This window comes from Podarcis erhardii (assembly GCF_964252035.2).
Source record: "Podarcis erhardii genome assembly, chromosome: 2".
In the NCBI taxonomy this organism is placed as follows: domain Eukaryota; kingdom Metazoa; phylum Chordata; class Lepidosauria; order Squamata; family Lacertidae; genus Podarcis; species Podarcis erhardii.
In genome coordinates, this window is record NC_138498.1 from 20,467,292 (window position 1) to 20,482,286 (window position 14,995).

The 14,995-nt window shown below is 47.8% G+C and overlaps 1 protein-coding gene across 3 annotated transcripts in view; it reads left to right on the forward strand.

The window, feature by feature from the left end:
- The window catches only part of RAB11FIP4 (RAB11 family interacting protein 4), a 206,285-nt gene that overhangs the window by 72,377 nt on the left and 118,913 nt on the right, over positions 1-14,995 (forward strand). For all 3 annotated transcript variants that reach the window (XM_081849665.1, XM_081849667.1, XM_081849666.1), the window contains exon 3: positions 10,634-10,722. In XM_081849665.1, the coding sequence (XP_081705791.1) occupies positions 10,634-10,722 (89 nt within the window). The remainder of the gene's footprint in view (positions 1-10,633; positions 10,723-14,995) is intronic.

Sequence of the window (14,995 nt, forward strand, 5' to 3'; positions counted from 1 at the left end):
CATGCCCAGTTAATGGTCTTGGAAGAGCCTGTAGCTCATTGGTCGGTCCTCTGAGGCTCAATCGCCGGTATCTTCAGTTGGAAGTCAGCAAAGTCTAACCTGAAATCTGCTCCACTGGCAGTCAGTGGGAACATTGATGAGCTGGATGGACCAGGATCTGACCATGTTCCAAGCTTCCCATGACCTATTATTATTATTATTATTATTATTATTATTATTATTATTACCTCACCCATCTGGCTGGGTTTCCCCAGCCACTTTTGGCAGCTCCCAACAGAATATTGTAATGGCACGTCTGCGTGCGCGCGTCGTTTTTTGCCGCTTCTGCGCATGCGCGTGACGTAATTTTGAGCATCTGCGCATGCGCAAGCGGCGAAACCCGGAAGTAGTGCGCTCCGTTACTTCCGGGTTGCTGAGGAGCACAACTCAAACGCGCTCAACTGGAAGCATATTTAACCCGAGGTATGACTGCATGTGGGAAGCTGCCCAGAGTGGCTGGGGCAACCCAGTCAGATGGGCAGGGTAGAAATAAAATAAAATAAAAATAATAATAATAGAATAGGATGTCTCTGTTTTCATCGGAGAAATGTTGAAGGGTATGACACACACACACAAACACACACACACACACACACACACACACACACACAAGCTGCAAAAAGACAAGTGTTAGGTCACAGAATTGGGGTGGGAATGGAAAAGCAGCAGTGACTGTGTTATGCTATGGCCTTGCACCCTGGCAGCCATTTTGTGTTAGACCATGCCTCCATGGCAGCCATTTTGCAACTGGCACTTCCTGATGGCATTATGAGCACATTTGTGAAGTCCTTGTCTGTCCAATGTCCTCTTCTTTCTTCTAAAGAAGTGCAATGAATTGTTGTAGTTAAGCATCCATTGCCTTTCCAAGCCTTTGGCTGAAGGAGCTTCTTTGTTGTTGCTGCTGCAAGGTTGTGTTATGAATAGAAGGGTATGAGCAATGGCTGGTAACATTGTCTCTGTGATGAATCACAGCCACAGATGCCCTCTGTGACACCAGTTGGCAAAGCTCCCTGCTTACCGTGTGATTGCTTGCCTCCCTTCATTTCCCAATAGCTCACTTTAATGAATGTGTCCCCTTGTCTTGCATGGTGAGTTTAGCATTGTGCGTGCAGCTCATTTAGGCTTTAAAGACCCTCCTGAGACGTAGAGGCACCAGGTAGCTTGATGACAAATGAGACTTTGTCATTAACATCCAAAGGGTACAAACAGAAAATTAAATTGCCTTCTGCAACAAGTCCATGGAAAGCACCCCTGTACAGAAAAGAAAGAAAAACACCTAGAAATACATTGTGATAATTACTGTCTAAAATGAAGAGCCTTGAAAACCTTCTATTTATGTGACTAAGTGAATCTGCAGTTAAGAACAGAAGAAACATGAGAAGAGCCTACTGGATCAGACCCATCTAGTGAGGCACCCTTTTCTCCCAGAAACCCACAATCAGAATTCAAGCACAAGTTACAGTGGTACCTTGGGTTACATACACTTCAGGTTACAAACGCTTCAGGTTACACACTCCACTAAGCCAGAAATATTACCTTGGGTTAAGAACTTTGCTTCAGAATGAGAACAGAAATTGTGTTCCGGCGGCGCAGCAGCAGCAGGAGGCCCCATTAGCTAAAGTAGTGCTTCAGGTTAAGAACAGTTTCAGGTTAAGTACAGACCTCCGGAATGAATTAAGTACTTAACCCGAGGTATCACTGTATACTACTATTCTTCAATAAAAGCTTGTGAGCTGCTTTGATGGCGTGTGTAAATGTCATTGAAATTCTACTCAATATGGATCCAGATTAGATTCCAGTGTATAGTTAGCAAATAAACAACTTAAACACATTGCAGGATTCCCAGAAAATAGACCAGAGGCAATTCTAGTTCATCCAGCAGAGCTTTACTGCTACTGAAGGCAAATGAGCATAATGGTCACAAATCCAATACATTCAGGATTGGCACTGTCCATGAGAAAACCTCAACACTAAGCATGCTATGTACAGAACACCACACCAGAGGGAAAAGAGATAGAAAGAGAAAAGTGAAAACCAGGCTCCTTCTGGCCTTACTTTTATAGTCAGCATGACCTTGACAAAAGAGATAAGAGAACTAGTTTAAGCCATGATATTTTATTCTGTTTTTAATCTGTTGGGAGCCGCCCAGAGTGGCTGGGGAAACCCAGCCAGGTGGGCGGGGTATAAATAATAAATTATTATCATTAGCTGTACTCAGCTTCTCTGAAGAAATAACCCAAACATCATGAACCTTCTGTGTGTTTCTTTCACACAGAGAAGCTTCCAGGACCCCCTTGAATTAGGCAGAATAGGAAAGATCTCTACACATCGGATCAATACTTTCTGCACTGAGAAATGCAAAATGATAGTAAATGTGTCTAAAACTGAGTACTGGTCCTTTGGGGCAGAAGGCAAGGAAATCCACAGTAGGTGCAGCCAGAGTCAATGAGAGGCAGAACCAACCAATTCTGGCTAGGGTGGAATCCTGGAGCAACACTATTGCTCACAAGCCACCTTAGTCAAACCAGTTTCAGGATGCATTCAGTACCAGGTGATTGGCTGCTCCAGAGAAGCGGACACGGAGCAATGGATCCAAACTACAAGAAAGAAGATTCCACCTAAACATTAGGAAGAACTTCCTGACAGCAAGAGCTGTTCGACAGTGGAATTTGCTGCCAAGGAGTGTGGTGGAGTCTCCTTCTTTGGAGGTCTTTAAGCAGAGGCTTGACAACCATATGTCAGGAGTGCTCTGATGGTGTTTCCTGCTTGGCAGGGGGTTGGACTCAATGGCCCTTGTGGTCTCTTCCAACTCTATGATTCTATGATCTAACCTTACCAGCTCAGGGAAGGTGCAATGGTTGAATTGTCCTTAGGAAAGGGAAATGTCTTGCTGTTGTCTCATCCCATGATTTCTAAAGCTGCCTCTTTCTAGAGATTTTGGCACCCCACTATGGAAAACATTGCTGTCGGTCTCGGTTCTCTCCGACCCAACTATTTATATATTCTTTTCTTGCACCCAGCTGTTTAAAAGAAACAAATTAATGCCCTTACTAGCAGGCTTCCTCACAACCACCACTTAGCATTAGAAGAGGTGGGTCCTTCGCTGCCTGGAAGAGGCTCCTCAGAATGGATCGTAAAATGCATTTGGCATCTGCTTACTCAATTCTTGTCGCGTACGCCAACAAGAAAGAGGCAGGCACACAGAAGGGCCCCCTGCAACCAGTGTTATTATACCGCCAAAGCTCCTTCCATTTGTCAAGAGATGTTCTCCTGCCTAAACTGTTCCATGTGTTTTGTCTATAATTCTCCCCTAAAGCCCCTCCTCCTCCTCCTCTCTCCCCCCCCCACCTCTGCTTTGAAACCTGGAGTGAGTAATCTGCATAATTTGGTATGATTCTCACTTTTCCTGACAACTCCATGCTGCTTCTTATTTGTGACTCCCCTGCTTTGCAATGGGGAATAGTCAAAAAGACGGTTACAAAAGTTGGGTGCTAACCCCCCCCCCCCGCCGACTGGTGGCAAGATCCCATGGGGCTCCAGTTACTCAGCGGGGGTCTGTATTCCTTTGGAGAACTGAGACACGGCAGAGACTGCTGTAGCTTTAAGAAATATGGTTTATTCACCTTTTTACACTTGCAACACGGGTGGCGCTGTGGTCCAAACCACTGAGCCTCTTGGGCTTTGCCAATCAGAAGGTCAGCGGTTCAAATCCCTGCAATGGGGTGAGCTCCTGTTGCTGTGTCCCAGCTCCTGTTCGAAAGCACACCAGTGCAAGTAGATAAATAGGTACCACTCCACCAGAAAGCTAAACGGTGCTCTGGCTTCCATCACAGTGTCCCATTGTACCAGAAGTGGTTTAGTTATGTTGGCCCCATGACCCGGAAAGCTGTCTGTGGACAAACGCTGGCTCCCTCGGCCTGAAAGCGAGATGAGTGCCACAACCCCACAGTCGCCTTTCACTGGACTTAACCATCCAGGGGTCCTTTACTTGCAGCCTGCATGGAGGGAGTCCAGATCTTACAGCACAATCGTTTCAAGAGGGATTTGTATGCCACCAGCAGCCAGCCTGCTCAAGATGGATTTCAGTCTTCTTTCATCCCTTCTTTTTCCCAACACACCTTGATAACAGACTCTTTTCCGACCACCTCACACCCAGTTACCCTGGTGTACTGGTTCTAGGGGTTGCTCGTGCATAAGTCGTCGCCACACCTGGCTGAGTCACCTGGGTGAACCCTTTCTGTCCGGACAGCTACTCATCCGTGGCTGTCTCAATCGCTGGCAGAATCCGTCAGTGGGCGTTTATTGAACTTCTTCCAGCAAAGAAGTTCTTTGACGCCAAGTCTCCGCCTACTCTCCCTGCGCGGAAGTCTTCTGCGCAGGGAGGGTGTGGGCAGTGGAGGACCCGTGCTCTCCCCGCTGGTCTCCGGCGAGGAGTCATGGAGCCTCCTCGCCGATTCCCCCATCTGCCCCCCTTCTCCACTGGTGCTACGCTGATTTCCTTCCCCCGCAGATGGGCTGCCTCTCTCCCCCCTGAGACGCTCTCCGGCATCCCTCTGGAGCCCTCCCTCTCCCTCTGGCTCCGATGGCAGTTCCCTGACAACTGGAAACCTTCCAAACCCTTCCAGTCTCTGCTCACACCTCCTGACAAGGGGAAGGACAATTCTCTTGTATTGTTTCTTAATGACCCTAGTTTGGCCCTAGCTGTCCAGGTCAAGAATTCCTCTGCAGCTTGTATTTCTCCCTTCACACCCGAAATAACCCAAAATCCTACCATTTATTAATTTCTAGTGTTTAGGGGGTGGTGGTGTTCCCCTCCCAAATCTATAACACCACATACCTTTGCTCTGGAATCAAGTAGAAAGGGAGATGTCAAAAAGCTATTGCAGCCTTCCTGGGGTTCATTGGTTTTAGAAGAGACAGAGATTTTCACAGTTTGAACAGTGGGGGCTGTTGCTCAATGGTTTTCAAAGCAACCTGCCTCCTCAGTGTCCTTTTGCACAGCTCAGTGCTAAAAAAAAGAGTAATTGGTCTTTCTGATGGACTTGGGAATTGAGCACCTTCGTTCCATTTTTGTACTTGGGTCCTTGAAATAGAAACACAGACATGGATTAAAAAGAAAAGGAAAAAACCACGACCCTGAGCTTCTAACATGCTTGTTAGCAATAGCAGAGAGAACGTTAACTACCTCCCAGAGGCAATGCCTCTTGTAAAGTCTGGCTCAGTGGAGGAGTAAAGCTTTGCATGCAAAAGCTCCCAGGTCCAATCCCTGGCCTCTCCAGGAAAGGCTGGGGAAAGCTCCATTCTGCACTTTAAACAGCCATGCCTTCCCTGCAAAGAATCCTGGGAAATGCCCAGAATCCTAGAGGAGATAATAACAACAACAACAACAACAACAACCACCACCACCACCACCACCACCACCTGGGTGTGTTGAAACCATCATGGGGTTGAGTAGGTGGTAATATTACACACACACACACACACACACACACACACACCCCTGTCTGTTTCATCATCATCATCATCATCATCATCATCATCATCGTTTATTTATACCCTGCCCATCTGGCCGGGTTTCCCCAGCCACTATGGGCAGCTCTCAACAGAATATTAAAAACACAATAGGACATCAAACATTAAAAACTTCCCTAATCAGAGCTGCCCTCAGATGTTTTCTAAAAGACAGATAGTTGTTTATTTCCTTTACATCTGATGGGAGGGCGTTCCACAGGGCAGGTGCCACTACCGAGAAGGCCCTCTGCCTGGTTCCCTGTAACTTCACTTCTCGCAGTGAGGGAACAGCCAGAAGGTCCTTGGAGCTGGACCTCAGTGTCTGGGATGAACGATGGGGGTGGAGACGCCGAGGCCGTTTAGGGCTTTAAAGGTCAGCACCAAGGCTTTGAATTGTGCTCGGTTGGAGCCAATGTAGGTCTTTCAGGACCGGTGTTATATGATCCCGGTGGCCACTCCCAGTCACCAGTCTAGCTGCGACATTCTGAATTAGTTGTAGTTTCTGGGTAACCTTCAAAGGTAGCCCCACGTAGAGCACATTGCAGTAGTCCAAGCAGGAGAAAGAGTTAGGAGAGAGAGTGCCCTGTTCACCTCGCAGAACTACAACCCCCAGAGTTCCATGGGAATATGGCAGCAGCATACCATCGGCTGCCAGCACCCAGTTGGAGGGCGGCATGAAAAGACACAACAGCTCACAATGTCCTGCTAGCCCCGCAGGCTGGCAGGGTGTCGTGAGCTATGCACCCACAAAAAAACTGCACCCTGGGAGACAGCCCCCCCCGCCCCCATGCTATGCCTCTGGAGCATGTGACCTGTGGGATGTGAAACACAAGAGCAGTCAAGTACAACATTCCTAGAGTGAACATGTTTACACATGGGGAGGAATGTTTGTCCAGCCAGCAGGTAAACTTCCTGTTTCCTTCTGGGCTGGGACAGACTTCCTCTGCATGTGACTAGAGGTAGGTGTGGCTTCACCTGTGCAGGTAACGACAAAAGCACAGGGCAGGGCAGCCATCTCTCTCCCTTTTGACTACATGCATCGAAGAAGCAACATTTGCTTAGCCAAAGATGCTCTCTTGGCTCCAGCCAAGAGAGGACAAAGGGACTGTCTTCTTATGAGATAGTATGTTACTTTTCTAAGCTAAGTCTGCCTTCTGGGATCCTATTGTGAACAGAATGATGTGTGAGTAAACCTTTTTATACTTTTATAGAAGACTGTGTCGTATCTTGTCGTTTATGAAAGAATAAGGGGAAAATACCAGAACAGTTATTATAGAGGCTTTAGCAAGCCTGAGCAAACGCATCCGCTGCAAGTTTAAAAGGGGGAATGTTACTCTGCTAAATTGTGGAGCTTGTTAACACAAGTTGGAAAAAGATATAATCCAACAATATATCCTCTCCTGCATCCCTGAACATTCCCACATGACCTCTGTGGCTGCTCTGTCTACTGTCCAAGGTCAAGACCCTGGTTCTTTCTTCCTAGGGTTCTTTTTCTTTAAGATGGTCTCGAGCCCAGCAGCCCTTCAAATAAAGGACTCATAGAAACATAGAACTGTAGAGTTGGCAGGCACAGCAAAGGTCATGTATTCTATATAGGACCTCTGCAGAGAGGGTTTCCGTCTGCCAAGTAGGACACATCACGGCCCTTAATGTAAGTATAGTATACCTCTGACCAAGTGAAGTCTGGGAGAAAACTCTGTAGACTGTATGTTTGACTCAGAACTGGTAACTTGACACACACCGCTCTCCTTTCTGTCGCAAATTCGGCTGCGTGTCTTACTGTCTCCTCTTGCCGCTGTGATCCCATCACTCCTCTGCCTCGCTAACTTCCTTAGCTTTCATTCATCTTTTGTATTAGAATGTTCGAGCTATCTTTCATCTCAAATGACTTCATTCACTCGCTGCTCTCTAATCTTTCATCTCTGCTTCAGCTCTACAGTTCCATCCTACCCCATCTCCTTGTTAGACAGAAGCAAACTCTCTACACGCCTGTGTTCAGCTCCCTCGGCCCTTATCTTTGGAGTTCCCTTGCTATCGACATTTATTCTGCTGCTTCTCTGTCTGCATTCATTTCACTTCTTAATTCTTACCTCTTTCTTAGGCTTTTCCTAGATAAGATTTCTGTTCACGGTTGACGTCTTTTGGTTCGGCTGTTTAACCATCCCTTCCATTCCCCTTTCTTTAAATATCAAGTGTTTAAGATTGTGCTGTTTTGCTAATTTTAAAATACCTAGCAGTAGGCGAGATATAAAATACATAGAGATAAAATAGCGACCATCGTTGTAGCAGCAGCAGCAGCAACATAGGCCCCAGTGTCTTGGACCAGTGTCTTGCCTAGGTAATGGAATGGATAAGAGCCAACAAATTGAAGCTCAGTCCAAATAAGGCTGAGGCACTGTTATTGGTTGGTTCACTAGACCAGATGGGTGAGAGGTCAATAAAATACATAGAGATAAAATAGAGACCATAGTTGTTGCAGCAGCAACAACAACATAGACGCCAGTGTCTTGGACCAGTGTCTTGCCTAGGTAATGGAATGGATAAGAGCCAACAAACTGAAGCTCAGTCCAAATAAGGCTGAGGCACTGTTAGTAGGTGGTTCCCTAGATCAGTTGGGTGGGAGGTCACCTGGTCTTGATGGGGTTACACTTCCTCTGAAGTAGCAGGTTCATAGCTTAGGGGTACTCCTGTATCCTTTGCTGTCGCTCAAGGCTCAGGTGGCGTCAGTGGCCCGGAGTGCCTTCCATCAGCTTCAGCTGGTGGCCCAGCTACGTCCCTATCTGCACAGGGATACCCTAGCTACTGTTGTCTATGCTCTGGTAACCTCAAGGTTAGATAACTGCAATGCGTTATACGTAGGGCTGTTTCTGAAGACAGTTTGGAAACTTCAGCTAGTGCAGAAATCAGCAGCCAGGTTGCTCACCGGAGCAAGACAGTTTGAGCATATTACACCGATCCTGGTCCAGCTGCACTGGCTACAAATTAGTTTCCGGGCCCAATTTAAAGTGCTGGTTTTGACCTATGAAGCCTTAAATGGCTCAGGACCGCATTACCTCAAGGACCGCCTCTTTCCATATGAACCTGAGATCACCTTCTGAGGCCCTCCTTCGTGTGCCCCCTACCTGAGAGGTCCAGAGGGTGTCAACACAAGAACAGGTTCTTCTCTGCAGTAGCTCCCCACCTGTGGAATGCTCTCCCCAGGGAAGTTCGCCTGGTACCTTCATTATTGTGCTGGTCCCGGGGGGAGGTTACTGTGAGGCGTGGTCAGAGTCCTTCCTGGGTCGAGGGTCTGGAGACTGTCCTCCAAGGGCGGAGCGGGGTCTGAAGCGAGGAGCTGGGCAAGGACGGGAACTCTGGAAGAACAGGTCTGGGTGCTGGCAGAAACAGGTTTCCAACGACGTTGCTCCCGCAAGCTGGGACCGGGCTGACTGGCCTTTATCTTCTCTGAGGCCAGGGGCGGTCCCGGCCCTCAGGTGACTCGCCTCTCCTGGCCTTAAGGCGAGCACTCCTCCTGAGAGAACCCAGTTCCCTCTGCCTCTCTGCCCTGAGCCTCTGCAGCTCAGGAGAGGCTGGAGGGTTACTGGACCCAGAGGCAACCTCAGCTTCCCCTGACAGGGCTGGGAGAGGAGCACCTGCAGGCAATGGGTCCTTGAGCACCTCCAGAGCCAGAGCAGATTCAGCTGGTGTCTGCTCCTGAGGATCCGGCACAGGTACAGGTGCTTCAGATTCAAGGCCCTGCCCCGGCTCAGCCGGCCCTGGAGGCGGGGACTCCTGTGCAGGCTGGGATTCCTCCAGTTCAGCCTCTGAATCAGATTCCCAGGCCATCACAATTATACATCTTTAGGCGCCAGGCAGAAATGTTCCTTTTTAACCAGGTCTTTGGCTGACCTAATAAACATTCTATACCCTTCAAAATGTGGGTCTTTGGGGGAGGGGCGTTATTGTTTTTATTTTGATTATATATATTGTAGTTTTTATGTTGATCTTTTCTGGGTACAGGGTGTTATATAAATTCAATAAACAACAACAACATATGTGGGGACGGGGCTGAGGGCCTCCCTACAATCTTGAGGGGCTGAGCCTCATCGGACCCCTCTGCAGTGGTGGCGGACCTTGGTGGGCCCCACAGCCTCCTCCTGACATGTGCGACATTGCATGTGTGATGTCATTTGTTATGTACTGAAATTCTCACCCTGGGCCAGCAAGGAGATACTGTAGATAGTTTTCACTCAGGTCCACATATGCAAATAAGGAACTGAAAGTGACGTTGAGTGATTGGATAGTTAAAGAAAGTTGTTACTGCTGCTTTGTAGTTGAGCTCTATATAAGCAGGTTGGCTGAACCCTTCAGCCCAGTTCTGTTCTGGGCCTGTGAATAAACAAGAGCTGTTTGAAGAATCGCTGTGTCGTCTGATATGCTCACCCACAACTTAACATCATTTGCATGCGATGAGCTCCCCGCCTCCCTCAATGCCGAGCGGAACTCATCAGCTCTGTAGCAGCAGGAACAATAGCTTGTGCTATTGCTACTACCCATCTCCACTAGCCCCAAAGGCTATGTTGGAGAGAGACATTCATTTCCAGAAACAACACTGGGAACAAGATGGCGGTCAGGGACGGGGAGCATGGAAGATGGGCACCCTTCTCACCCTTAACCTGCCCCGCGTGCTTGCAAACAGTGCAATGCCCCTGCTACTAATAATTGCCGTATTTATTGCTCTATAAGACGCACCAGACCACAAGACGCACCTAATTTTTGGAGGAGGAAAACAAGAAAAAAAAATATTCTGAATCTCAGAAGCCAGAACAGCAAGAGGGATTGCTGCACAGTGAAAGCAGCAATCCCTCTTGCTGTTCTGGCTTCTGGGATAGCTGCACAGCCTGCATTCGGTCCATAAGACGCACACACATTTCCCCTTACTTTTTAGGAGGGAAAAAGTGAGTCTTATAGAGCAAAAAATACAGTAATATTTGCAATATCCCAAATGCCTCTTCACCTTCCTTCTAGCTGAGGCATGCACACATGTTTCTATCCTAAACTGTTGGAAGGAATGCAGTTCTGAACATCTTCCCCTTATTTTTAGGCTGTGAAGAGTTACTGAAGGATGCATTGTCTGCTGAGGGCCTCAGACCTCAGCGCTACGAGACGGAGTATGTGGATTACTACTACCAGGTAAAAGGAGTCTCTGTTTTTAAAACCTCTGTGTGGAATTGGTCGGTGGAGGGTGGGAAGTCACGCATTCCAGCAATTTCTTCTACTTTGCACAAGGCCTTTTTCTGCAAAGTTGCATTTATGGATAGTGGATGTGACAGTCATCAACTCAAGGTGAAAACATTGGGAGAGCCAAGCAATTTATTTGAAAATTTGAGGGCATTTCAATGGCCCTGAGTACTCAGTGTATTTCTGGGCTCTGAGACTTATCTCTGGGGACAAGAAGTGTTATTTTCATGCAGATCAAGGTGCACAGGGTGGAGATTGCAAAACTGAAAATTCTTTGTTGATGGAAACAGGGTTTGAGGTGTAGGTTGCTTGACAAGGTTGTGGTGGTTTCACATTTGGGATATGAAAGTACTTACAACATTTTGCGCAGCTTTTCTGACTTGAAGGTCTCTTGGTTTAGAGGAATCATAGAATCATAGAGTTAGAAGAGACCACAAGGGCCATTGAGTCCAACCCCCTGCCAAGCAGAAAACACCATCAGAGCACTCCTGACATATGGTTGTCAAGCCTCTGCTTAAAGACCTCCAAAGAAGGAGACTCCACCACACTCCTTGGCAGCAAATTCCACTGTTGAACAGCTCTTACTGTCAGGAAGTTCTTCCTAATGTTTAGGTGGAATCTTCTTTCTTGTAGTTTGGAACCATTGCTCCGTGTCCGCTTCTCTGGAGCAGCAGAAAACAACCTTTCTCCCTCCTCTATGTGACATCCTTTTATATATTTGAACATGGTTATCATATCACCCCTTAACCTCCTCTTCTCCAGGCTAAACATGCCCAGCTCCCTTAGCTGTTCCTCATAAGGCATCGTTTCCAGGCCTTTGACCATTTTGGTTGCCCTCCTCTGGACATGTTCCAGTTTGTCAGTGTCCTTCTTGAACTGTGGTGCCCAGAACTGGACACAATACTCCAGGTGAGGTCTGACCAGAGCAGAATACAGTGGCACTATTACTTCCCTTGATCTAGATGCTATACTCCTATTGATGCAGCCCAGAAATGCATTGGCTTTTTTAGCTGCTGCGTCACACTGTTGGCTCATGTCAAGTTTGTGGTCAACCAAGACTCCTAGATCCTTTTCACATGTACTGCTCTCAAGCCAGGTGTCCCCCATCTTGTATTTGTGCCTCTCATTTTTTTTGCCCAAGTGCAATACTTTACATTTCTCCCTGTTAAAATTCTTCTTGTTTGTTTTGGCCCAGTTCTCTAATCTGTCAAGGTCGTTTTGAAGTGTGATCCTGTCCTTTGGAGTGTTAGCCACCCCTCCCAGTTTGGTGTCATCTGCAAGGTTCTCTGTTGTCTAGTAGGTTGCACCAGAAATGTCAATGAGACCGCAACCATTGACTCAGTAGAAGTATGATGGATGTGCACATCCTGTTTCATTTCTGATCGTAAATTAGATTCTAGTTGAGTGAGCTTTTCCCAAAACCAGATGTTTGCAGGTGGAAAGTTCTGCTTCAGTTATTGGTGGCACCTGACAGATGGATATTGGTTCCAGACAACACCAGATGAAGTTTACTGAAGGGTGCACACACTCAAGCGAATACTCCTGAACCATACTTCCATAATCCTTTTGCACTCACAAGCAAGATAACCAGTAGTCAATGAATGGATTGTTTCCCCACTGTTTTCATGCATGCTGGTTGGGGGTGTGCAGGCTCTCAGTCGAAGCAGTGGTTGTGAATTACAGCAAGTTAGGCAATTCATCTGGAATAAAAGGATGTGAGTCAGTGGACAAGGAAGAGAAACTTTCAGAATGCATGTCCATTGGGAACAGAGATTTGTGGTCCTCTCAAGCATATTTATTCTTCTAAAATAAAGCTGAACCATAGCATTCCCTCTTGCTGCAGTCTCCCATGTAGGTCTCTGACTGCATCAGAAACCACTGGTACAACTAGGTTCCATGGCTCTGTTATAAGGGAAAAACTGCTCCTTTTCCCTTATGGAGTATCCAAGAGCCCGCATAGAGTCCTTAAGTGGGTTCTCCATCGGTAGGAGAAAATAACAGAGGCCAACCAGAGAATATTGAGAAGCAAAGCAGCTAGTAAGCCTGATCTTTATTAAAACTGTTGCAACAGCATCCCCACTCACCACACGCAGAAGGGAGGAGTAACCCAGAACAATGGTGTGCAATATAGACTTTTGAAATTGCCCACCCTGTAGCCCAAGACCACCCCCAAAACATTATACATACATCACAGAAGGAGGTGGTCTCCAGCAGACATACATCACAGGTGGCGGTCTACAGCAGAAATCCTGTTTGCCAGGATATCTGTTAATGGTCACTGATTGCATTACCTGGGCAGCCTGGCCATTCTTTTATGATGGTAAATACAGTGGTGCCCCACAAGACGAACGCCTCGCAAGACGGAAAACCCGCTAGACGAAAGGGTTTTCCATTTTGGAGGCGCTTCGCAAAACGAATTTCCCTATGGGCTTCCTTCGCAAGACGAAAGCCCATAGGGAAATCTCCGGGACAGCGGGGAAGCGCAGCGCGTCTTCCCCACTGTCCTTGGACCTCCTCCGAAGGCTGGCGGTGGGGCGGAGAAACCCCCTCCCGCCGCCAGCCTTGGGAAGGCTGCTCCGAAGGCTGGCAGCGGGAGGAGGTCTCTCCGCCCCACCGGCAGCCTTGGGAAGGCTGCTCCGAAGGCTGGCGGTGGGGCGGAGAAACCCCCTCTCGCCGCCAGCCTTGGGAAGGCTGCTCCGAAGGCTGGCGGCAGGAGGAGGTCTCTCCGCCCCACCGGCAGCCTTGGGATGGCTGCTCCGAAGGCTGGCGGTGGGGCGGAGAGACCTCCTCCCGCCGCCAGCCTTGGGATGGCTGCTCCGAAGGCTGGCGGTGGGGCGGAGAGACCTCCTCCCGCCGCCAGCCTTCGGATGGCTGTCCTGAAGACTTGCGGTGGGAGGAGGGTTTTCCTTCCCACCGCCAACTTTCAGAATGCTGTTCTGAATGTTGGCGTGGGGAGGAAAAACCCTCCTCCCACCGCAAGCCCCGGGAACAGAAGAGAAGCGCTGCGCGCCTTCCCCTCTGTTCCCGTACCTGTTCTGAAGGCTTGCGGTGGGGAGAAAAGGCCTTCTCCGCACCGCCAGCCTGGCAAGCGGTCTTCATAGGAACGCATTAATTGATTTTCAATGCATTCCTATGGGAAACCGTGCTTCGCAAGACGAAAAACTCGCAAGAAGAAAAAACTTGCGGAACGAATTAATTTCGTCTTGCGAGGCACCACTGTACTCTAATTCCTGGATCCGGGTCACAGGCTCACCCTATTCATACAAAAATATGCCCTTAAGGCAGGATTTGTAAGCAAAGAGACAATGGGAAGGCTTTCCCTATTTTCCTCCCTACTGCAGAGGAATATTTGAGGTCACTGGGAGATTCAAAATGATTTCAGGATTGCTCTCCTGTACTATTTTAGACACGTGGTCAGTGCCGGATTTACGTATAAGCTAAACAAGCTATAGCTTAGGGCCCCACTCTCTTTGGGGCCTCCCAAAAAATTAAAGGAAAAAACCAACTGGATGTACATTTCCAAAATATAAGAGAAGTTCAACAATTACTTTGATAAAATACCGTATTTTTTGCTCTATAAGACTCACTTTTTCCCTTCTAAAAAGTAAGGGGAAACGTGTGTGCGTCTTATGGAGCGAATGCAGGCTGTGCAGCTATCCCAGAAGCCAGAACAGCAAGAGGGATTGCTGCTTTCGCTGCGCAGCGATCCCTCTTGCTATTCTGGCTTCTGAGATTTAGGTCCATAAATTACCATAGAGCATATATTCAACAGAAAAAAACAGCAACAATTTGTTGTTGACAGAAGACAGCTGGATATATGAAGGGCCCCATTACCTTCAGTAGCTTAGGGCCTCATCAAACCTAAATCCGACCCTGCACCTGATTTATATACTTATATATGGGTTTGCCTTGTACATTTATGTACATGTAGTTTATACATTTGAGACCTTAAAAAACAGTTCCAAGCTGAATACCCACAAGATCGACTAGCTGCTCAGGGACCTTCAGCAGGCAGACTTGATTGGCTCCCCTCCTTCTTTGCCCTCAAACACCAATGGTCTTTACTACCAGTTGCCCACCCTGTCAAGGCACTGTCAGACAAGGAATGTCCAGAGCGAGGAATTAACTCTTTATTGTCAAAAGCACCCTTACAAGTTAGGGGAAGGCATGTCCATCAGTCCTATGTTTCTCAGCTACTCATCGGTGTGCACCCATTGAGGCAGTC